General features: G+C 37.0%; 1 protein-coding gene across 4 annotated transcripts in view; it reads right to left on the minus strand.

Annotated features, from left to right (window-relative positions):
- Positions 1-773: 773 nt before the first annotated feature.
- FAM135B (family with sequence similarity 135 member B) overlaps positions 774-26,542 on the minus strand; it is a 285,977-nt gene continuing 260,208 nt past the window's right edge. For 3 of the 4 annotated variants that reach the window (XM_084510349.1, XM_084510350.1, XM_084510348.1), the window contains 8 exons: positions 23,678-25,745; positions 21,884-22,050; positions 20,414-20,505; positions 17,737-17,834; positions 17,284-17,435; positions 16,606-16,716; positions 14,063-14,176; positions 774-12,045 (listed from right to left, as the gene is read on the minus strand). In XM_084510349.1, coding sequence (XP_084366475.1) covers positions 11,840-12,045; positions 14,063-14,176; positions 16,606-16,716; positions 17,284-17,435; positions 17,737-17,834; positions 20,414-20,505; positions 21,884-22,050; positions 23,678-25,745 — 3,008 coding nt within the window. In that variant the 3' untranslated portion in view covers positions 774-11,839. The remainder of the gene's footprint in view (positions 12,046-14,062; positions 14,177-16,605; positions 16,717-17,283; positions 17,436-17,736; positions 17,835-20,413; positions 20,506-21,883; positions 22,051-23,677; positions 25,746-26,542) is intronic. The other variant, XM_084510351.1, reaches the window with a different exon arrangement.

A 26,542-nucleotide genomic window follows, 5' to 3' on the forward strand; every position in this document is an offset into this window, starting at 1 on the left:
TCATAACTATCTCTGGGGTAAAATAAAATAAATAGACAGACAGAGATATATCCTTATCTTTGTAGGAAAGGATAAAACAGAGACCTGCATTGTTGACATATATCTGTGACTAATTTTAAATGCAGATGTATTTTTCTGGAAATTTGTTGGGATAACACCAGAACTTACAGTTGAAGTCCCTGTTCACTTGACAAAAAGCAGAAATGTCCTTTCCCTGTATAGTTAACTGGTATAGAAATTGCCAAAGGCACATGAAGAAGCAGCAACACCCCCACCCCAACACCAACTCCTGATGATGGTAGGCAGCTGCCTATAAGGAGGTTCATGACCTCAATATATGGGACCAGAGGAGCTCAAGTTTAGTTATGGATTATATTCCTGAAATGAATTCTTAAATATACATACAAAAGCCTGAAAAAGAAGTGTTCAAGCACTTAATACATTGCTGCCTTCAATGTTTTTCTGCTTCGAGGTCTTATTCATTTAATCAGTCAACATAAGTTCCATGTTAAAAGCCTTTTAGGTCATGATCAGTTCATCTAATAATTTCTATGTATTATTGATTCAGTGTCTCAGAGTTGTTTTATGTTCTTCAAGCAGAAAGTCACAATGTGAATTGGCCAAGGTTGCTCATACAGCTCATGCATTCTCTTACTTCACATTTTCAGAATTTTTTGTTTGACTTCTCTTTATCACTGGCATCATGTTCCCTCACACTACAAAGACAAAAGAAATTTGTGACTTCCTGTGTAAATACCAGGAACCACACAAAGTACAGACAAAAGGAAGCAAAGATTTTATTGACATTTCTTTACACAGAACACAAGCTACACAAAATGCCACAATAAAGCATATGTAGAAAAATAGTAGAATCATATTGGCACTGATGACTATTCATTATTATTATCATCATCTTATTATACAGGTTTCATCATAACCATAATAAATAAGCATTAAAATTTCACAGTGGCATTATAAGCTTTACATTCATGATCTTGTTTATACAAGGGACCATGTCAGGTTTCTTCACTTTTTTTTTTTTTTTTTTTTTTTTTTTTTTTTTTTTTGTATGATCATGATTCTAAGTAGTAGATTTAAAAATTAAAAGCCCTTTCCCTTAACCTATAAGGATCTGTCCACATTAATCCATTGACTTGATCCCTTGAAGAGGTCTGCATTTGTCTAAATAGACATTACTTCTAAAACATAATTGACCAATTTGAAAATTGGCCTTAGAAAGAACCCAGGATATTTGTTATCTTCTGGTGGTCCAACTGTGAGATGCCATGAATGCTACTGGCTGCCATTCAGCAAGATCCTTAGGAGGTATAAACTGCTTTATCAGGTTAACCCACTTGGGGATCTGGCCCATTATAACAAAAGTGCATTTGAGCAGCATTTCTCAGGATCAGACCTTTAGTCAAGACTTTGTGGATGCTGTTGAGTCAGAACATACATTTCAAGAAAATTGATTTGTGTCTGCATTTTCCCTAAAATGTCACAGAACTGACTCAACTTCATTTGTTCCCACTTTGTGAGATCAGTTTGGGTTTTTGATATGTCTTACTTAAATCTTGACAGACGCAGTTAAAGAAAATTGAAGTGTATGGCAGTTGACAAATGTTCATTAGGGAAAGGAAAGTAAATTAGAGTGAGGCAGAACAGAACACATTTTGTAGATCTTCTTAAAAAGAGTCTTCTTAAAAATAAACAAAGAAACAGTACAGATTTTCCAAGCTCACAGACTCTAATTATTGCCTCTTCTGTCTGATTTGAAATACAATTTGTGAGAAGCATAACTGCCTCAATCAAATGTAATAATATATAATTTAAAAATACAACCTCTAGTGTCACATGACAGAATCAGTTGTACTCATATTCAGACCACAGAAATGGTTATACTTTAAAATACCATAGATTAGTCATCTGCAAAGTTCAAACTCAGTATAAAGTTACTGTCTTTAGACCCAAATTTGCAGAAGGTTGTACATGCATCACTTATGTCATGCATATTGCTCACCCTGAACAACCAGCCTTAAAGGAAATACTTGGAGAACAATATATTTCTGATGCATTGCTTTGCATCCTGTGTGTACAAACATGGACACATTGTCCAATGATAGTATAACACATCCACTATGCATGGGTACAAACGGTTATTAAGTCCAGGGATCAGCCTCTTTATTTGTTTGTCTGTTTCTTTGTTTTGAAATTGAACTGCTTGATGATGAATTTATCACTTGAAATTCAGCCCATTATTATTTATGTCAGTTGTTTACTTTAAAATATGTATTTATTTTTAAAATATTCTAACCTTGTCCTTTTTAACTAAGAAATGTAAAAGTATACTTAAAGAAAACTACTTTCAGAGCTAATCACTTAGAGGAAAAAGCAGGGGGTTAGTTCTAAGGGTTATTATCTTGTTAATTAGTATAGTAAATAAAACATATTTTTTATAACATAGAATAGGGATCTTCACAGAACTGTGATCCTGTCCAGCAAATTCTATTCCACATGTCTGTTGAGGAACAGTAAAGATCCAATTTTAGGTGTTGCCATTGAGCTGAGAAATAATCCAGCAATGTAAGGTGTTCCACTTGAATAGATACTGTACAGTTGAAAAGCTATTTCTGGTGACCTTGCTAACCTTAACTATTAAAAAGTTACAGGCTGATTTTGAGGGTTACAATTTTAATAAACTTGAAAAAGGAGTTTCATCAAGTTTCCCAAGACTCTCAAACCAACATAATGGTTCCAACATCAAAAATAGCAATTGCCTATGTACATCACATACAAGGAAAGATATGGCAAGCAAGACCTGCCTCATGGATGTGCTTTGTTTGGAATATGAACACTATTTTTCTGATTTTAAGCACCTGAGTGTGAAATTTGCAGCAAGAAATAGAGAGATAGGATGAGGCAGAGATCCACTTACTCCTGTGAATTGCCTAAAAACTTGTTACATGTTCCTTCTAAGGAAAACAGAAAGTTCTCCAGCAAGCAAGTCCTCCCAACTAAGGGCTTGATAAAGGTAATTCTGATTATAGGGAAAATTACATTTTCTGATATCTTAGATGCTGCCACTAATTATCCAAACATAAATGGGAAGATGGAGATATAATGTCAGATTTAAAAAATAATAATAATACTTGAGTATATGTTAACAGATTTAAGCAGATGATAGAGGCCTAGTAAGATGACTACGTAAGACTAGGGTTAAAAAAAACTTCAGTACTAAATGGATTCATTACTGAAGTCAATGAAGCCCAGTCCTGGGTTAATCTGAACCATTAAACCGCTCATCATTTAAGAAAGCTTGCTATTAAAAGTTGAATACAAGCAACAAATATAGATATGGATTTCAGTTTATCTCTGAACTTTGTGTTTAGGAATATGCTCTTCTATATTTTGATTTTGGATCAATATTTCTCCCAAACATACAAAAATATTATAGGATGATTTATCCTGCATCTTTGTCTTTTATCTATCTTTTTATCTACATCCAGACTCTTACTTACCTGGATAATCCTAAAAGTCATGGGACAAATTACCAGTATTGCTTCTTTCTTGGTAAATCAGTGAAAAATAAACCTTGAAAACACTACCAGTGATGTGATTTATTTATTTTCTTCAAGACATTTGCAAAGGAGTACCCTGGTTTGTCTAGACTGATCTCCTTCATACTTCATAAGAAGATTTAACAGCAGAAGAAGGAAATAGCTAATTCCCCAAACTGTATGAATAACCAAATACACACAAGGCTAAAATTAGCAAGCAGAATTGTAAAGCTGATAAATTAGTGGTCCATCAGCTTAAAAATAAATGCTTGGTTGAAGAGGAGGGATGTCAAGAAAAATTTAAAAATGGTGACAAGCTTCCTGTCTCAGAAGATAGGGCAGCTGGGTTTGACATTACATTGACCTTGGAAGCCATGGAGTTGGTAGATAACACCCATCAAATTCAAGACTGCTTAGATAAGATTAGTCAATGAATGGTCTGCCAAGAGGCTGACATTGTCCAAACCAATCTCTCTCCTCCAATGAGGTGGAGGAAGCCAGCAAACTGCTCTTTCACAGGAGCTCTGGAAGATAACCAAAATGTTCCTCCAAAAAGGAATAGTAACCTATGAAATTCAACAGTCACCACAAGCTTCAAAGTAAGGTATGATATACATGTACATACTCTACATATGGGAACATACATTCATTACATATAAGATTATAACATACATTACATTAGGGAAAGGACACTTTTTGTATGCATAGGGATGTTAGACATACCACAAAAATGGTATGTGGGGCATACAAGACCTATTTTTTTTTATCATTTTTACTGAAAGTGATGATATATCTCAGATCAAAAAGATTCCCCTTATCTCTTCCTCAACCTTTGTAGTGCATGTAGCTGCATATATGGTAGTGTATCAGAAATGCCTTGACATCTTTCCACCATTAGGAGTAATGCAGGTAATGTTATCCACATTACAAAGAAAAAAGTAAGAGTAAGTGAGCATTTCTCCTGAACTGGGACAAGTAGATTTCTACTAGTACTTTAGCATTCAGGAAGGAATTAAAAGCTTCTTAAATTAATTGACAGAAACTACTACAAAAATTGAAATATTGAACCTCTTGGCTATTCTATTTATTAGACTAACCACATGTATAGGTAATGGAGAAAAGTGAGGCCATCACAGTATTTGAACCACCCACTCAAAAAATAAATAAATAAAACATAAAAAATTGCTCGAGGCTGGACTTGTTCATAGACTTTGGGGAGGTTTGTTTGCTACTTTGGAAAAGCTATTTGTGTTTGCAGTTGATAGCTCTCAAAGTCTGAACTGCATGCCAGAATAGTCCTATTTACTACGTCACAGTTTCACGTTTTCAGAAGCAGAAGCTACTTGAAGATGTGCAGCTCCATGCATATACCTAATGGACTTCTGGCACGTTTATCTACTTGTGGGAATCAGTTTTGCACAGAAGTGATTAGTTTTCTGCACAGATAATAGGATCTTCCAGTGCTTTGGGTAGAAGTAGAGTTGAATTCACAAAAGCAGATAAATCAAGTTTCAAGGTTGTAATAGAAGTTAATTCAATTTGACCTTTTGCATAAGCAGAGCTTATACATATTTATTCTTTATGCTTCTTAACCTATGAAGGGAAGGCCTGACTCATCTGCATTTAAAGCAGCTATACAATGATTAAACTGTTTTCATAAGCATTTCAATTCAGTGCATTGACTTCTGTTAGGGAACTGCACATGTATTATATAGTCTTACTAAAAAAGAAAAGAAACAGCAGCAGCATCTATTTCAGACCACAACCTGTTGGGAAGCAACATGCCATGGACCTGATGATCAAAAGGTAAGAGAACATACCTGTCACTCATGCCAGGGTGAACAAGACTTACATTAGGCTCTATGTATTGTTATTTGTGCCTGAAGATTACCAATGACCGTAAAATAAAAATATGGAAAACCAGGAGGGAAGCCATTAGCATCATTGTGGGTGTTCCAGGGGTATAATGTAGTCCCAGATGTATTGTGTGCTGAAAGAGAGGCCCACCAATGGTGGTGGTATGACACAGGTCACAACACTTTGCCCTTGCTGGTGCAACCACTTCAACCAAGATCAAGGATCAAAGGATCAAGAAGTAAAGATGAACTCACAGAGGGATGCAATCTGCAAGTTTACAAATTCTGGCAACAGGAGGACAGCTCCAGCTCCAGCTGTCCAGATTAGGACCTGAGATAGGAAGAGGATGTGATGAGAGTCGATTGCCAGTGACTCCCTCCTTCCCAGGGCAAAGGCACCAGTCAGGACCAGAGCTGCTATCCAATGGACTTTCCTGATACCTGGAGGCCAGATCCATGACAGTGCAGAAAGACTGCATAAGACCCTTCTGACTATTTCCTCTAACTGCTCAACTATGTGGACAAGACCAGGGTTAATCTTGAGAATACTAAAGGTGTTTGGGCACTTGGACAATGCTGTAGCTTTGTATGAAGGAAAGGACTGAATGATGAAGAGAAAAGGAATTCATGGGAGCTGTAAGAAGAAAAAAAAAAAAAAAAAAAGAGGCAGGAGATGTAATCAGATAATGGAAAAGTGACTATACAAATGGGCAAGACAGAATAGTAGCTTGGGGCCATTTAGGCTACTCAAGAAATAGCAAGTTTTGGGAACCATAGTCAAAGAACAGAGCAAGAGGGACAATCTTGCTGTGGTCACAACATTTGATCCAAAAGAGAGTGGTAAATAAATATTGAAGATTGAACTAGGAATTGACAGTTACTTAACAGCATTCAATATCAAAATTGCTGAGTATATGCACTGAAATAAAACACTCTTAGAGAGCTCCTTATGAACATGACCTTTAGGCTCCAAATAACCATCAGGAGTGAAATATCATGGTCTGTTCTGATGATCATTTTCAAATGGAAATTTAAGTCCATAAAGAAAATAATCACTCAGTTAGGCTGGCACATATTGGCATGCTGAGACCACTGTAGAAGTGCCCCATGACTATTCAATGTATATAATGTTTCATGGGATATTTACGTAAACTTTCACAAGGGTCTAACACTCTTAGAAGTTCTCATTTTCTTCTTGCATCACCACTTAGATACTTCAAATGCAGCAGTAGAAAGGAAGAGATCTTCTTTTCTTAACTTGCAGAATGAACAGAGGAACCTACAAATTCTAATGAAAGCTTTGGCCTGAATTCCCAGTTTTCACATAATCTTGTGACAGCTTTCTCTTTCAAGCTTGGCACTTCTCTAGCAAGGAAATGCTGAAGAGGATTGGTCAGTTGATACTTATGAAGTGCTTTGAAGTAAAGTAGCACTCAGCATTTGTACTAGTAATTTCCAAGGCTCTGTGCTAAGGTTTCAAGCCTTTAAGACACAATCCTTTAAAGCTAAGCAATTTCAGCTTCCACTTTTGTCAGTGGAAAGACTTGATTTTAAAAACAGATTAACAGTTTTGTTAAAGAGAAATTGGCATCATTGGAGGCTGGGAAAGACACATTTTCAGGCTAACTTTAAAGGAACCTGTTTGTCTCTTCAGTGCTTGCTTATGATCCAACTGTACTAGTCCAAATTCACACCTAATTATGAAAAACAGATCAGTTTTCTAACCAGTCCACCAGTGTTGGTCCTCTACTTTATGCCAACACCTTAGGGACCCAAAAAATGAGCCTTACAATAAGTCAGTGAAGAGAGGCAAGTGACTCTGAAGGCCACCAAAGGAGAAAACAGGAGCACTCCTTCAGAGTACTTACCTCTCTTCATTGACTACAGTAAGAACTTAGACACTTCCTTTAGTTGAACAAAGTCATTTTGAAACTAATTTTTAAGCGCAAATTAGGTAATAAAAATAAACAGGCTAATTTCTACTCTACAAGCAGAAACATCTCTAGAGGTTTCTCCAGGTTTTGTGAAGGGCAGTCAGCAATTACTAAGAGATTAAGAAACAGACCCCTGAAGATCCTTAAGAGTGCCGCAGGAGGAGCTAGACCCTTTTTGTCCTTCACCTACTCACATTTAGTCAATACTGCAATGTCTTTCCATTTGTATTCAAGAAATAATTCTTCTGTTTCAAAAGAGATTAAATCCTTATAAAACAGAGTTCAGTAGTCTCATTCTAAGTACTTTGTCAATAAAATTGGTGATATTTTAAATACTCTTTCTTCCAGAATTACTGTGCTATTCCAAACTAGATAACTGTGAAACTGAAAAGGAGATAGCTTCAAAGGCAAGTGTTATTTCAAGGTACAGTAGGCTTTATTAAGGCCTTTGGAGTGGGGATGGATTCCCATAAGATTTCCAGTGGGAAATCGGTGGGGGACTCCCACTGATATTTTGAAATTTTGAAATTTTGGTGTGGTGGCCTCATCTGATCAAGCTTAGGTATCTAGAAAGTAGACGACAAAATCTGATATCCTGCATAGTCAGTGGAGAAGAACAGGCATAAAGAAAAATAGAACAGACAAATAAAACAGATCCGACAAAGCACACCCTAAAAGTGTATCTTTCCTTCCACTGACCCTAAAAGTCTCTCCTACCAGGTCACAAAATGACTTCTATACCATAATTATCTAAGGTTAAGTGTAATGATACTACTCTGTGTGGAGGTTTTCAATTACTTGTAAGGTAATTTACCATTGCCTGTGCATATTCCTTGAAACAATTTTCTCATATAGCCCATACCTCATATTTAACACTGTCAAACCTGACTAGACAAGTTCATTTTACCAGTTGGAGCCAGGATGTCTACCATGCTGGTTTTAAGACATCACACCCAGGTGCTCAAGAAACAGCCCTGCATTGTCTTCTGTGTTTTATCTTATCTAGAGAAAAGATACAAAGAAGTGGATGGAGTTTCACTTCAAATACAACCGCGTTCTCCACTCTGACCAACCTCTTGAAAAAATGTCTTCTTGTGAATGTATGAGCTTCACTTAAAAAATTAAGCACAGCCTCCATGGATATACCAAAACAAGCAGAGATTGTAAAGTTTGAAGGGAAATCCTTGTATCAATACTGAAAATGCAATTAAATCCATTTAAAGTGACTTTATGTGACAGGGCAATACATTAAAATTCCAAAACACAGAAACACAAAAGCTTACTGTGCAATTATTTTGACATCTCCTATGAAGATAATTCTAATATTATATTTCTCTCCATATAAATCAATATATAAAAAACTTCTAAAAATGATTCCATGTTGATTGCTATATTTTGATGAAGTGCAACCACTCAGATGTTATTTACATTATAATGACAATGAGGATTTCTTTGCAATACAGTCTATACCATTAGAGAAGATTTACAATATTCTGTGTCATTATCAAGGCAATATCCCATTAAAAAGCATAAAAGAAAGGGAGACTATTCTGAGAACCTCAAAATGAATGCTAAGCTAGACAGTTATTGCCAATATATCCCACAACGCTCTGGCAGCATAAGGAAGTTAAAATCTGTGTCATATCATTTCACAGGAATGACATCTCCCAGATTTTTCTGAGGCTCTATAGAAGCTCTCTATCACACCCTCTAAGGAGCAAGTTGAATGAACCTAATCCAACTCCGCTGAAATCAGACTCTAAGATGTGGAAGAACAGTTTATGGACAGGTACATGGAAATCTTTAGGTATGTTTGTCCATAAGTCACAGCACTGGTAGCAGTGTACAGTGTGAACATGAACGTACCGAAAGGGCTACCAATTTCTGCAGTAATACAAAAGAGACTTTTTCACATTTCCCCTCTTCCACACATACATAAATAGAAGGCTAGGAATGCTGTCTAATGTACAAGGCAAGGCAAGAAACCACCTGTATGATTTTAAGAAGCACTACACCAGTATGTTGTCATATCCATTATATTCATGATTAAAAACATGGAATGTTTGACCTTGAAATAAGCATACTTCTTTGTATGCATTGCAAATACACACACGCATTAGGTATGTATATATTTGTAAAATAGCCTCTCAACAATTTAAAAAATTTTCCATGTGCAGACTCCCAAAAATTTTCTAAAAGAGGAATAGATCACCATATAAATCACTAAAGACTGCTAATGTTTGGGGATTGCTTTTCTTTCTTGCTTTTCATGTACTCCTTAGAAGTCCGTGTCTGTGGATCAAAACCTCTGTACAAAAGCTTTATCTCCATGCCCCATTATGTTTAATAATGTGTAAACAATTCTCCAAGGAAGAAGTAAGCTGTGATGTGTAAGTTTAGTTGGCATTAAAATGTTGAGGTGGAACAGTGATAAAGACTTCTAAAACAATACGTGAGACCCAGAAATTCCTGATTCCTGACAAAGAATTTTTTTTTAACTGGGCAAATCCATCTTTTAGCTTTAAAATGTCAATTTATTAAAGGAAAAAAGAGAATAGTATCTACCTATTTACTTCAAGTATTGCGGTAATATTTAATGTTTACAAAACTAATTGCTATTGAAATGCACCATGTGACTACTTCTATTTCATTTCAGTGTCAACTTTGAAGAGCAGAAGATGATTTAAGGTGCAATATACCATTCTGTTTTCATGTTTTAGTCTTACCTTTTTGGACATTCCTTCTTATTCATTTCTATTTCAAAACATGCCTGCATTATTAGACCACCCTAGTCCCAGTTTGTCAGCAACTCTTTTCTCGAACGAATTCTTCAAAAGTTTTCCATTTTTCTTCTTTTAAACACAGCTAGTTTTACCTTCTGCATGTACAAATATTTCCCTGGGGTTGCAAAATTTTGGGGCTTATTTTCTTAATTATTTTATTTCAGAAATTTCCACTATCTTCATCCCAGTTCACTGATGACAGTCTTGAAACCTAGAACCAACTTTGTCACTTTTTATGTTCATTTGTTTTATTTTTTCACAAGATATAGAGGTCTGGTCACCTATGTTTTTAAACAAATTGCATTTGCTTTAAAAAATTACCTTCCTTCCAAACACAAATATTTGTGAAGAATCATTTGCCTCCTTCTTTTTGAAAAACTGCTGTGACATTGAAAATTTATCAAAGTGGTATGAAAATGTATAGAAAGTTATTGAAATGTGTCATTTATAATGCTGACAACTTTTTTGATAAAAAAAATAAAATTGAAAATGCAAAAAAAAAAATAATACAAAAAGTGAAAAATGGTTATTTTCTAAACCCCTGAAAAGAATTCTGATAACATTGTATGAATAAAATTTTAACTGTTTTGACCAGCTGTAACCATGTAATTAGGACTGGTTATAGCACTGCAAATGGGAATTAGTAAAACCCTATTATAGCATTACAGAGAAATCTAAAACACATGTATGGTTTTTAAGCTTTTGACAATCATTACTGCTCTAGGTCACCAACCTATTTTCATCTGATTGGTGTTTTTTAGGAGTATTACTGGCTAGATTTTGAATTTCAGACTAATGTATATATATACATAATACATATATACATATATATATATGTACGTATAATACCTTGGGGTAAATGTATTTTGATACAAATTTAAAAGTGAAAATTGTACCTCTGAGGTTATAACAACAAGCACAGTAATGGTATTCTAGAAATGTAAACAGAAGAAGTGCTAACAGATGCCACTGATATTTCACAAGTAATCCAATAGATTCCCATCAGTCTGGCAGCTTTTAACTTGAAGAAGTCTTCCCAACTAAAGGTTTGTGTTGTTTTCTTTTTTTTTTTTTAAAGTCAAATATCAAGTTTTTTTTTTTCATTCTATGTTAAATATTTTCCTCCTTTCCATGATTTGAATGTGTGCATGTTACAAATGATTACCAACGATGGAACCATTTTCTTTTGAGAAACAGAAATGTTGAAATTGTCATAAATGTTTTTTAGACTTTTCATTTCATTGCAAAGGAGGTTTTAACCTGAGTTCATATACACTTGTTTCCTCTTGTATTAGCCACCTCAAAGTGCTACAGATGTATAGCTTTGTTAAAATGTAAATAAGCATTAAATCAAGAACAGACAAATTCCTGGGTTATTATCTGAGAGAAATGGTGATCATATTGGTCCCATCACATTTAGATAATATTAACCATCTTTATTCTGATTCTCTACTTCAGAAGTAGTTCATATCTTTATGTGGACAAACAACATATAAACAGAAGAGGAATATTTATTTCTTCCAAAAGCACCAATATTTGGAAGCTTGAATGCCTTAAAGCCATAGCACTTTATTCTCTGAAACAGAAATGGAAATGGAGAGAGATTGAAAGTCCCACCTGATCTCATTTCTAACACTGCACGCTTTTGGCTAAGGGATTCTCCTCCACTCAGTGAAATGGTTTGCTTCTGCTACCCCATACTTCAGGCACTATTTGAAGTAGTTGAGTCCTGCCACAAGGAAAAACTTCTCCAGGAAAAGTTCAGAGTCCAGCACAGCAATGTGGGCTGCCCGGCCAATCAATGTGTTGGCGGTGTTTGGCAGAGCATGGAACACGTTGTGTCTGATCAAAGTGCAGTCCTTCGCCCCAATCAAAGGCTGGAGCAGGTTGTTAATCATTTCTGCATAAACAGGACCTGCAAAAGATTTTAAAAGTCACACATACATGCCAAAACTGCCAGATCCCCTCTTTCTTTCCAGTATTATTTAATTACAGTCACAAAGAGAAGGAAAATGGAACAAATAATAACAAAATGCAAGTGAAAGCAGTTTATTTCAATGGTTTGCCATGTACCAGGATGTTATTAATGTAATGGAGCCACTGGCCACCCAGAGAGACCTAGTTGAAGCTGCTAGCACGAAGAGTGGGACATGCCTCAGCATTTAGTTCCATTTCTCCTGAGGTGGAAAGAAACACACATTTCCTCCAGGGAAAGAGGTCTGGATTCATACTGCCTGTGAAGCTGAATGCAAAAGGGTCAGGCAAGATATGTGTGTTTTTTTTGTTTGTTTGTTTGTTTTTTCTGGGTAATCTAATGCAGGAAGAACATCATGCCTTTCTGCAGATAGTTTAGAAGTTTATAGGGCAACAACAGCAGCTCAGGAAGCTTGCACTCATGGATGTAGGTCTGGCTTCTACTAGGCCAAAAATGTCCCTGAGGAAAAAAAAAACACCTGAAGAAAGAGTTAGAAAACTGCCTTTCAATTCATGTGTTAGGTAAGACGAAAAGATCTGTGTGAAGGCAACCATGTTGGCCCTTGGTCAGCAGAGAGAAGAGATCAATACCTCCTGCTTTTGCTTCCCCTGTTGAGGAAACCGTAGTCCTGCAATGAGGTAACCCCTCAGCCTTCTCTTCTCTAAACTGAACAAAACAAGCGACCTCAGCCATGTCTTGCCCTCTAGGCCCTATCTAGGCCCTACACTATCTTTATTGCCTTCCTTTGGACACTTTCTAATAATTTTATATCCTTTCTAAATTGCGGCTCCCAAAACTGCACACAGTACTCAAGGTGAGGCCACACCAACACACAGTAGAGTGGACTTCCCTTGACTATCTATCAATGTTGTGTTTGATGCACCCCAGGGTACAGTTGGCCCTTTTGTTGCCAGGGCACACTGCTGACTCATATCGAACTTGCTGTTGACCAAATTCTCCAGATCCCTTTCTGCAGGACCACACTCCAGCCTCCTGTCCCCCGGTCTGTACATATAGACAAGTTTGCCCCTTCCCAAGTGCAAAATGTGGCACTTGCTCTTGTTATGATATGTTTGATATGTTTGATATGTTTGGTGATTACCCAGCTCAATTTCTCAAGGTCTCTCTGCAAGGCCTCTCTACCCTCAAGGGGGTCAACAGCTTCTCCCAGTTTAATATCTGCAAACTTACTCAAAACGCCTTTAAGTCCTACATCCAAGTCATTTATGAAAACATTGAAAAGAACTGGCCTACAATGGAACCTTGGGGAACCCCACTAGGGACTGGCTACCAGCTTCCAAGGACAACCTCCATTTCTACATAACTATGTATCTGAAACTGGTATAAAATTACACTGAACATATTTCTGGAAGTGGTATCAAACTGAAACGATGAAACATTTTATAAGCGAGGGAGACTGCAAATAACAAAGGCAGTATTTGGAACAATGTACAAACTAAACTCACAGGAAAGCTAGGCCTCTAATGGCATGAGTGCTGATGTACTTTGCAGATTTTATTACAAACCAGTATGATTTTACATCTTTCAAATTACCCGGCAATCACCCAAATACTACTGAAAACAAATGGAAAACCTATTGACTTTGGATGTGCTGAAAGAGATTTTGTCATGTGAGACAATACTAATAATTCAGTAGACTAAAGAGAAACAGTGTTAGGAACTAGTTCTATTATCTCCACAATTTAAAAAATTATTTACGGAGGCAAGAGCAATATGAAATCTTTGATTACAACCTGATTGAAACCTATTTTCATCAGACAAAGAGTATCTTTGAAATATTTTCTTGATTTCAGTCATGTCCTGTGAGAGTAGAACACTTTCTTCCTTATCAAATAAACATTTGAGTTTACATCATGCTTATGAAAAACCCTTCTGATTTACACAAAATCACAATTTCTCAACAGCTTTGTAAATATAGAATGGATCTTAAACATACCTGTGTGTCTGTCTTTAAGAGCATTTTTGCACATTTCTATTCTTGCTGAATGGAAGGGTACATATCTGTCTTGGGGTGAGGCCACTAACACAACATTTTTAAAGTACTGAAGGCCTGTGGCAAACAAATTCATTAAATGCATTTATTACAGTGTTGAACAGCACAATCATATTCATGTTGAAATGCACTTTAAAATCTATTGTGAAAAACAAATGAAGAGTAATTAAAACATACAAAACAGAAATATTCACAAGAATAACTTAAAAACATTGCTGCTGTTTCTATGAACTATTTGTTACTTATCAATGCTCATACAAGTTAATTGTATATCAACAACAATAACAACAAAAAAAGTGAGAACTGACTACGTTTCAAAGAGTAAATGATTAAAAACTTAATCTTGCAAATATTTATGCCTGTAAACATTGCAAACACATGTACAGGATCACTGTAGTCCATGGGTGTACTTGCATGAGTAAATGTTCACAGATTTGGGGATCACATTTTAAAAAATAGTACAACCAATTAGTAAAATAGCAAACAAAATATATAGAGAGAAGGAGAAGAGAAATCAGCTTCACCACTATGATGTCATACTATTACATCAGTGTGGAAGGAGCCTTGGGATCCAGTCCTTGCATCCAGCAGTCCTTGGATAAATACACACTGATGGTACATGGACTGGAAACCAGGAATTCTCCCTCTTCCCTGGAAGTAATGGAGCCACCATTCGCTATGAAAAGACTCCTGCTACTTACTCTGTCTGAGATCTCTTGAGCTCTAGATCACCCACATTCAGCAGAAGAGTAGGAGTATGGACACAGATAATCTACACTAACTCAGAGATTATTCTGTACATAGGAATGTTGTCGGTTTGGCCTTCATCCTTCCCTTCCCCTTACAGAAAAGAGACCCAGAACAAAGCCCTTTGCTTTCTAGTGCTTAATAGAAAAGTTGACCATCACCACCACGAGGAAGAGCCCTGATAGCTGCCTCTACTAAGCCTGGCTGAAGCCATCATTTTCTTCCTGTGTAATCAAACCAATTGCGTTTGTGACTTCTCTGGGGTAAAATGTAAGAGGCATCAATGAGTTTTAACATAACTAAAATCTTATGTAAAGAGACTCAGTAGGGAGCAATGTCATTTTTATTTTCTTCTGAGACAAGCACAAGAAACATTTAATGAAATTGAATAGTGGAAGGGATTTCTACTTTAAGAAAGTCAGAAATTGCTGGAGGCTCAAAGAGAGAGCAAGCAAAACACTGCAGCTTTGTAGGTACTCTCAATCAAATGTGTCCCTTTGTAGGTGCTCTTACCACTTTTGGGAGCAGAGTGCTAGAGTAAGGGCACCTCAATTCTGACTCATTGTGCTAGCTCATACATTTTAATATAGAATTTTACAATTTAAGATTTTTCTCCTAAGCATCAACCTGGATCGTTTTAATTTACAGGCAACCTTTTTGATACTTAACTTTCTGCTATTATAGAGACATCACCTTCATTTACTGTCTGCCAGATCTCCAGTCTATCAAGCTAACAGGCAACAAGTCACTTTAACTCACAGGAATACTTAGGAATTCTTGGCTTGGGAAGTAACAATGCGAGCTTCCTATGTAGAACCAATTTTATTTGAACATGACTGTCTTAAAGCAAATATCCCACTGTGGTCCATAAAAAATGGGAGCTAGAGAACCAAAGGAAAATTCAAATAAGGAAATTTAAATAATGCCAAGATATAGCATCTTCCTATCATTGATTAGGTCATGTATTGTGGTCAGAAAATTATGAAACAGCTCTGTCTGTCAGACCAAGTATTAAGTTGTACCTGTATTAAGATAGTATTTGTTTCCTATTAGCAACATAGCAGAGTAAGAGAAAAAAATAAAATATCAAGTAGTGACTGTGAGTGCATCCTTAGCACTAGCTTACGCACAATATTAAAATAACTTTTAGAAGAAAACATTTGTCTGAACAGAAGGATAATGCTTGCTTTCTTTTCTTAGGGAAAGTCTGATTTATTTCATTTATTCATAACAGACCAAGGAAGTGGTAAAATGATGTAGACATCATTTTTACAGCGTATGGCCATACATCTTTCTCTGTAGTACAGAGGTGCCACCATAGACATGAATAAAATTTGCTCTTCATCTCACAGCACCATATTTCCTAAAGACAAGAGATGTTGAACTTAAAAAAATATTAAAAAAGGAAAAACAGTTTGCATCTAATAACATAAATTAAGTTATGGTGGCCTGTCAAGAATAGTATTTCTTGCTTGAAGAATACAAAATTAGGTGCATATTTATTACAGCATGTAGGTCTTATTGGGCACTAACTGTTTGGCAACTACATCCACTAGTAATGGTGCAGATAAAAGGCAGATAAAACACTTATTAGACAGGGCAGACCTTCTTGAAAGCAAGACATTTAAAGAAAGATCAATAATGAAATGCAGATTTTCTTTACCCCCTGGAATACATAGTATCTAGCACAATCCTTTGGAACATCCCCCAACATTTACACAACATTAAGCCCTACTCACCTGTTTTTTGGCTGAGCTGGTAGAGGAAACACTTGCGCAAATCTGCGTTGTCCCTGAAGGTCAATTGCAAAAGTGACCCTGATTTTTTCAACTTCTGCATGAGCCACAGACCTGGAATAAAATTGGTGTATATTTTTAGCCTTTTTGCTGATTATCAAACAAGGGGATTGAAGTTGTGTGCCTATAATAATAAACTTGAAGAGATTACAGTACAGTTAGCACTGTAACTCAGTGTAAGTCTTTGTTTTCTCTTGTATTGTTAATAAACAAAGAGAAAAGTCTAAGGGTCTCTCTGGACTATCCAGTGTCATGGTAACATAAACGTTCAGGAAGGGTGAACATAGGGCCATTCATTTTCCATAGTACTGTAAGTGTTTTCTTCAGCCTTGGAGATGCCTCTCTTTATTGGCAGTATAAAAAGTGGAAGAACACAGTGGAAGAAAGGTCATCTCTTGCTGCTCCACACCCCTGGATTTTCCACAATGCTGGACCATGTAGTAGGCCCTGAAAGCCTCTCTCACTGCTATTTTCTCTGAGTCTGAAGTCTTCAACAAATATTTGCCATAGGTACAGTGTATGTGTCACGTTGTCACAATTTACTGCTACCTCCACATGTTGCTCTCTCATATACTCTGCCATGGACTCCAGTAAGTCATAGCTTTCCCATTTAACTCTTACCTGTACTAACCAAAGTACTATTGTTGTAAAGTGTTCCCAGGTGAGGTCCAGAGAGGGACAGGAATGTATGTAACTTGTTGAGGTAATAGCGAAACCTGGGGCGAGTTAGTACAGATCGGATGATGACATTACCGAGGGAATGTCCAATAAAACTGTTAGGAGAAACAGAATTATATTAATGCCAAAATCCATCTGTATGTTATTTAAATTAAATGTAAAGGCAGCAAAAATTGCTCTTGAGGGGACTCTATCAGAGCTTTCAGTATCATCCTTTAGCTATCATTTTACATTTTGTTCAGCCTAGTGGATACTCTTCCAGCTATAACACATGTAAAAACTCAGCTCACTGACTTCAATGGCCTTTGACACAGGACACTTTTGAAAAAGCTAATTTCACAGAACAATGCTGATGACCACAAATAGTTACAGACAATTAACTATCAGAATGCTTACCTTATTCGGGATATGGAGAGGTTATACAACTGAATATGCTGAATAATTTCATCCAACAATCGGTCAGTCATTGTATCAAAATCAGCAAAAGTATCAGTCTAGTGTAAAAAGGATTGAGTAGGTGAATTCAAATATATTGCTCTTATTGAAGTATACATATATCATAGACTAACGTTATTTTCAAAGTAAGCTGCAATCACAAAAGTAATAACTAGTCCAAATTTTCTTTGTACTTGCTCAATGGGGAAGAATTTTTCTCTGTTGCTTAGTCCTCCCAAAATAGAAGCCCTTTGAAAACAGCCATAAATTTTCATTTTCAGATTAATATCAAAATTATTTCAACTAAAATTGTTAACTTATTCAAGGCAAGTATTTTTTTTCTCACACAGTTTTAACAGTAACAACACTTGTCACTATCAGTCTTAGGGCTCTCAGTATAGCCCGTATGGAAATTAATTGTCTTCATTAAGCTCCCATGTAAGATAAGGCAAAATCTTTCATCGCGGAGGTTCTTTGACTCTATATTGTGCCTTTTAGCTTCAGGAATATGACCCGGGCTTTCAATTTAGGACAGGAGTTACCTTGTGCTTCCTTTGTAGGGTATGGAAATAGGGCCCTCTAGAAACTGTATTTTAAGGGGATTACATTACCTTCTGTGGTTGCTTCTGTTTCTCTAGTGACTGTGCCTCTAATTTAGGCATAATTGGATAAATCTGGGCCTAAGGTTTATTAATAGTAAGATTAATAGTGTCAGGCCGATTTCAGAGTCAAAAGTAAGGTTTTAAAGCAGCCTGACTTGACAAGGTTGAGAACTGCTTAGCCTCTCCAGGCACCGTACTCTGCATGTGGAAGAAAAGCTTTTTATATTTTGGATTTAATGGATTACTATAATAAAATAGTTACAGCTTTATACACTACATATAGGTGATGTTGACACTACAGACACAATCACAAAATTATTAGGCCATCTTAATTAAATGCTGTGTGTTTGTTATTCAAGAATGTCAGTAAGATAATGAGTGCCAGAGAGGGACTTAAACAATTTGTTGCTTGCAACAGTTATGGTAGTTTTGATACAATAAAACTAATAATATATTGTCTAGTCTATACAATTGCAGGCAGATCTTATTCAGAACTGTGTCATTTGGCACTCTAACAGGACTCTAAATCAAATTTGTAACTAATGAGATGCCACAAAATCATCAAATGTTGGAACAGCTATTCAGAGCAAGCATATCTAGTAATTAATGCTTTTGTAACACAACCCATCTTACTAATTGCAGCTCTTGCAAAGGAAAACGAGCATATTCACTTTGCAACACTGCCTTAAAATAAATGTTCTTCTATACTACAAACAGTCCAATAACCTCTTGCCGGTTTGTTTAGCCTGCATTGATAATTAACAATTTCCCCTTAGGCTCATTATCCCAAATCTTTCAGGTTGTTTAAAAATGGAAGAATACCAGCCTGAGCATTAACCACAAACAAAACACATCAAATGTCATATTTCACCTGGTTATACCTCCATTCTTCAGTATCATCTCAGCCTGACTGAGCTTGTCAAATATATTACAGATGAGTGCATAAAAATGTGGCTTAAATTTTATTCTGTAAAGCAAACTTCAGCTAAATGACTGATTTCATGGATCATTTTAAATGTGGTTCCCAGAGCAGGGAAAAAACTGTGACAGGATGTTTTAAAGCATCAAAACATTCATCAAAAGATATCGGTCCTATCCAGTTCTATGTGAACTTGCACACACTTCCTTACTACAGGAGGACTGAAAGTTTCCATTATGGGTTCAATATAATAGTAAACAGAGATGTTGTAAGAGCTAATCCTTTCAGCCTTGCAAAGCATCAGGAGAAACTTCGATGCAAGTCTGGTCTCCTCATTATTTCCATTTTGTTCACATTAACCATGCAAGTCCACTTCTGGCAGAGATGTACACTGAAAGGCGGCAAGTTCACAGACAAACAACAACTGGCCATTTCAAAATATAAAAGCTATTGAACAAAGAGAGTTTTGACTCTAGTTTCTTGGCTGCTCATAAATCAGAATAATGTTTTTGACTGGGCACTGGAAATCCTTATTCTATGCATAAAGGTGTCATAAATATGGGTTCATTGCGAAGCAGGCCAAAGAATTCATTTCTGGTGTTCTGCCTAGGCTAGCAATGAATTGCTCTGGAAGACACTTATTTATCATTCAAGAAAATAAATCTCACAAGCCTTGCAACAGGAGAAACAATGGCTGATGCATCAAAAGCAACTGACAACACCTTCTGGATATTTCTAATCCTCCAGAGAATTTAACATTACTAAACCTGCTGCTTTCTGTCGGTGCTGTGTTGTACAGCATCCAAAAGGCAGAGGCACCCAGCTGCTAAGTTTGCAAACTGAGAGGATAAATCAATTTGGTTTCTCTAAGGTTTAGTCCTATAAGTAATACACTGAACTTTGAGTTCAATGCAAGGAATCTTTCCTGGTGTGTTTGAATACCCTATCACCTCAGACAGGAACAGGCCTTTGAACTAAATCCTACATAAAATTCCCTAAATTCCTCAGTGCTTTTGCTTTATCCAGCTTCTGAAAGAGCCTTACTGAAGGTCCTTTTGCAGCAATGGCAACAGGTTGTAGGAGATCTAAATGAAGACAGAAATTAGCTCTACACTACCTGATTTCGTTCAGACATTAGGAAGTCCAGTTTTCCACCAGGGAGTCCCAGTTCTATAAAAGTCTTTACCAGCCGTAGATCTGCACTGTTACCTGGAAACAGATGGCAATTTATAACATGCGATTCAACAGGAATATATATATATAAATTCAATTTAATAAATTTTTCTTCTTATAAACCTTCTTATAAACCTTGGCACCAGGGACCTCTTGTTAAATGCTGCTAAGGCAGCTCACCACACCATATGATCATGCATTGAAACATCAGGAGAGCAAGAATACCCACAACATGTGCAAGGAGGGCTGGACCTCACATCCTGCTGCTGGGCACTTCATGTGCTCTCTAAAAAGTGGGAGGAGAAGGCAAAGATCAGGCCCAGAATAACTCTGTCCCTTAATTGCTGAACAATGTAGGTAAGACAAGGCGTCATCAAAAGGTTAACATCTGACCTTCCCAATTTGCAGCTGGTGACACCCCAAGGAGACACTGCAGCCATGCTGGGAACTTCAGCACATGTACCTGGATAAGGGGGATAAGGATGTGCCTTCATATGCACAGCAGCCTGCCTCTCCTCTCACAATTAAATTTGGTGCTAAAATGATGTCAGTCTAGTAATATTTTACAAGACTAGCAGGGTGGTTAGAACTACATGATTTTCAAGTTCCAATCTTTGCCATTCTATGTTTCTATCATTTTGGGAGATGAACAAAATGTTCCAATTCCATATTAGGTAAATTACAAGGTATTCTGAATTATTTTTTCTGGAAACGGAGGTACCTTCTCTTCGTAAGAAACTTATCACTGTCATTGGTGTATTGGATGGCAATGGTTCTTGCACAAACCAAGGAGAATTTCACACTTTTCTGAGGCTCTGCCCTTCCTTCTCCATAGTCTCAAGGTTAATGCTTTCACCTTCCCCACTGAAGCCAATAGCTTATCAAGAGAAGTTTCAACTTTAATATATCTGTTTTCTGCTTAGAAAGCATGTATTTAAAATATTTCAGGCCCGGCTTCCTTTGTAGTGAATATTGATTTCAATTTTCCCACATTCTAAGTCCAGCCACTATCTATCCTATAATATCAGTTTATTTTGTTTAATAATGTCATCCCAGTGACATACTGCTAAACAACCAGATACCTCCGGAAAGACAAGAGGAACTACTGTAGTGTACTCTTACTGTATGCTGAAGGGATGATGTGATTTGGTGTAGAATTCTGATTAAATAAAATAAAACAGAAAAACAAAACAAAACAAAACAGTGCAGCACCCATTTCATAAAGAAAATACTTAATATTTTCCTAGACCCTTTATTACAATGAACTGAATAACATAAAGGAAACTGAATACTTAGTTAAGATAAATGTTTTCCATAGACTCTCTGTTCTTTCTCACTTCCTGACGATATGCCTTTCTTTTGTTTTGTTTACACTTGAGTGACTCTTACACATATCTATTCCTCTTGGTCTTACCATCCAACCCATGGACACAGACAACCAGGTGAATTCCATCTTCCAAATTTTCTTCCTCTTCCTCTGGTGGAAAATATGGGATATCAGATGCTAGTACAGATAAGTCACTGTACAGAAATCCTTCAATCTTCATCTCTTTTTTAAATTTTTCTTTGGCCTGATAAAAACTGGAGAATAGATTAATTAATCACAGTAGAACTGGGTGTCCAACAAAAAACCCTCAAACTAGAAATAAGAAGGTTCTATTCTGATTGAGAGAAATCAAGATGCAGGGAAGAAAAACTATTCCCAAATGGTTTGATGCCATACAGGGAATAGGTAAAAACCTTCAGTATCTCACACCTGCTACAGGAACACAAAGAATCTTCTGGTGGCCAAGAACTATGAGAATAAAATGCAGAATTGCAAAATTTGCATCTTATAAATGTCCTCAGACATACTGACACTGAAAAGCAAAATTATACCATCAGAAACATTTATAGGCAGGTTGCTCTCCCCATTCCTCAGACAGTGGAGTTTAAGGGTACACCTCATTACAGAGATGACATATTTTGGTTTGGTTTGGTTTGGTTTGGGGTAGTCTTGAAAACATTTAGTGGCTAAGTGGAAAAGCAGCTCAGAGCTGAAAGAATTAAGATAACCCCTCCTCTGATGAAGGCCTAAAGTTTGACATATGAACTCACCTTGAAGCTACCCAAAGGTGACAAACACTTCAGTGGCTTTTTAAGTAGAAAAACTTATCCAGAGCTTTTAGGAATTCAAAATCGCAATATAAGTGTAGAATTAGAAAACTGTGATGGACCTGGCCAGGAGATATAAACCTTTAAACCTTGGGGGTAGCCTAAGGCCAATCAGTATGATGGTGAAAATTACTTACATCAACCCTACTGACATTAAAAGGACTCAAGAACAAAAAATCTAATATTCTGGCCATGGACCTAGAGGCCCTGAATTCATCAATGCATGAATACATGGTTAAGTATTCTGCTTCACAAAGAAGGAATATATTTTGTGCTTATATCAAGCGGGATTTACAGCAGGGTTCATCAAATGAACCTCAAGATGTTAAAAAAATAAAAATGAAAGTAAAACTTAGGTCCCAAATGAATGCACGTGCAGAGAACCAACATGGGTGAATGGGTTGAGAAATTCCCATGCTACCATTTTCCTTCAGCACAGCAGAGACACAAAAAATATAACAAAATTGTATATTTACTAGCATGTCAGTCTGTGGCATAGGCTACTGTAAAATCAAGACCATGAATTGGCATTTTTTTCATGGGGTAAGAAACAAGAGAAAAACAAATAAACAAACAAAAACACCTCTTCTCAGTATGCTTACTCTCACGTTTTCCAGTTTCACTGAAGCTGATGCCCTGCCAACCAATCTGTGTATCCCTTTTATAGTTTCACTAATGAGTAAAATTAAGCAGAAAAGAAAAACAAGCTATGACACTGTTATAGTGAAGCAAATATCTGGGATCAATATCCACGTCTTGGTAATGTGACTTGTTGATGGAATGCCAAATTTTAAAGCCTATTTAGACACCTAAATCCCACTCATTTCCATGAGGATTAAGGACCTAATAATCTTTAAAGATCTTGATTCTCTGTGTTTTTGTTCTTCCTGTCTACTTAGATTATTTATTGTGTATAAACCATATGTCTATTTGGATAACTTATACTGTAATTCCAGCAACTGTCTCTGAATGCAAACTTTCACTATGCTCTGAACTTTGTCAGGGTCTCTTGGCATCACTGCAACATTAATTAAAAGTAATTAGACATTCTTACTTCAGCATCCTTTCATTGGCCTCTTCATCCACCTCATTTGAGTTAGAAGAAACAACTCCAAAGGAGCCTAGAGGCTGTCGTGTGATGGGGAACACAGCCTGCTTTGCAGAGAAGCCGACCATCGCAGGGGTCTCTTTGAGCACAGAAGAAAAGGGAAGACATGTGGCCGTGCAAGAGACAGAGAGGTTAACCACATCAACAGCCTTTCTGCTTTCCAGTGCTACCCCCTCTGTCGTCACCGAATGAAACCCAGTGCCATTAGCAACAAGTTTATGGTCTTGGCTCTCGGGTTCCTGAGGGTATTCATCCTGGTAGGATCCTGAAGCAGGGTCTGCTGAGGCAGGTGAGTCATTGAGCTCAATTTCTTGTAACCCCTGCATTTCTGTGTACACCAGCTGGCTCTCATCAGCAAGAGACCTACCGCATTCTCCTTGCATTGAGCCAAATTCTGTTGAAGTCTCTGAAGCAGCTGAAACAGGATTACAAGTATCTGGTAACACCTTTATGCTTTGTGAGAAACTCTCCTCTCCTGTTACTCTGATATCGGTGTAAAAGCCTTGTTCTATTTCAAAACTGTCAGGCTTAGGTTTGTCCTTTGGATCCTTGGTGCATGCATCAAACTTTTCTGTACTTTTGTCCAAGTAATTATTAGCCCTTGGTGTTTTTAAGCTGCACTCACCATTGCTCTCCAGTGACTGGCATTCAGAGATGTTATCTCTGAGTGACTTTGGACATGCAGGTGGTTTTGCACATTCCAAACTACAGTAAGTCTCTGAAAGACTTTCCTCTGCCTCCTCCTTATGTAATTCCATGTGACCACTACTGTGTTTGGCAGTGGGTATGGGATGTCCTTTTGGTTCTAGCTGTCCACTTTCAGTGGTGATATGACACCCAGAGAAGTCCATGATTAATTGCCTATCTTCGTCCTCTGTTTCCATGCAACTTTTTAAATATCCTTCTGAGTCTCCTGAGGTTGCTTCGCTGTGTTTGGATATATCCACCTCCTCCACAGGCTCTTCTGGGCTACTGATCTGAGGAGCTGAAACAGACTTGGTCAGTTTGGTAAGCTCCACTTCTCTCTCCTCTTCTTCAAAGGGCAAAGAGCTAATGGATGTGAGTGATGCTTGGATTCCACTGGGCAAGCTGGTATTGCTTTCTGTGTGGCCACCCTCCAAGGAATTTCGGTGGATGGCGTGTCTCCATACCAAATGGTGCAGGATCTCTCGATCACTGGGCAGCTCCAGAGCCCGGCTACGAGCATCAGACCATGCCACTGAGCTTGGTTCACTTTCAATGCCTGAATCAGATATTATAGAGGAGGATCTCTTTATAACTCCTGACATCAGGGTAAATTCTTCACACTCTTCAGTTCGTTGCTCCTTTGCGAACAGTTTTACTTCCAAGCTGTGGGCAGGCAAAGCTTTCAAAACGGGCAGCAGAGTCTTGTTGTCTGTATCTGCTGTTTTTTCAAGACTGGTTAACTCACTCAGTGCAAGCTCAGAAGTGAAATTATTCTCAGGATGACCAGATTCAGCTGTTTTCTGTATTTCAGACCTGTCTTCCAAGCTATCAGTTCCACATGCTTCACACTCATACTGAGCACTGACAATTAACACAGGCTCACTTTTGTGGGCATCCTTATTGCTAGGTTTCATGTCTCCAGAGGTAACATCTGCTGCAAGTCTATTGTCTTTTAATAAAACTTCTTTACATGTTTTAAATTCCTCTGATGTGCATTCTGTATTGCCTGGCTCTGAGTCAGTAGTTTCCTTACTTGAAACAAAAATATTTTCAGGTTTCCTTTGGCCTTCTTTGTTCAATGTACATACCTGAGATGTGGAGTGTGGGTTTAAACCCTTTGCTGCATGAGCAGCACCTTCAGTACCACTGTACAAGCAGGACAGATTCCCATTTATCCTGTCTGTGTGTATTAGCAGAGTACCTTTTCCAAAGTCCCCTTTTGTTACTGCAGTGGTATCATTTGACGAAAAATCTTCCTTGTTGTCTATTACATCCATTTGTGTATGTTCAGGAACCTCAAAATCTGGGAAAACATCCAAATTCTGATCTGAAATGATGAAAAAAAAAAAAAAAAAAAAAGTGGTATCTGCAAGAACATGACATATTATCCCAATGTGATGTAGGACTTGGAAAAGTGATTGTAAGGCCTAGAGAAGTATGTATATTTATGTTGTAAATTATCTCTACATTATTTATTATGTTAAGAATTATCTTTACATTAGAGTTATATTACAAATACAAATGGCCCAGGGCATTTAATTGGAATTATGCTCAGTAAACAGTTACAGTTAGGTGAAAAAAAAAAACTTTCCTCTGTACAACTGTATTTATACTGCTAGTTTCTAGAATTGGTAAATCAAAGCTGGCATTTCGTTGCACTCCTGCTGTTGTACCACATTGTATGAAGAGTAGATCTTGCTTGTGAATCAGTTTAATATGGAGTTTCATAGTTTAAATATCTGTAATTGTTACTGTCAAAATTTAGCAAGTATGATAGCTCTGGAAATGGCTACGGGTCATCTTTACTGGGCTATACTTACTTATGATACTATCTCTCTGCTACACTTAACAATTGTTGAAAAGGGAAGCAAGTGCTATGAGGTTTTACTATACGCTTGAAGAACTAAGTATTTTTTCTTAATGAAAAATCCAGTTTGGCTACTCTAGAGGATTTTTTTTTAAAAAAAAAAAAAAAGCAATACTCCCTTTTGGACACCATGTTAGGCTTCACACAAATTTTATTTTGTTGTTGTTCTGACTCTTCTTAACACTAGATGTCACTCTGAGTATGAAGTTAGTTGCTGTAATAAAAATGGTTTTGCTTTCTTTCTAGGTTTTGCCTCC

The sequence above is a fragment of the Aythya ferina genome (assembly GCF_964211825.1).
Source record: "Aythya ferina genome assembly, chromosome: 2".
Lineage (NCBI taxonomy): Eukaryota > Metazoa > Chordata > Aves > Anseriformes > Anatidae > Aythya > Aythya ferina.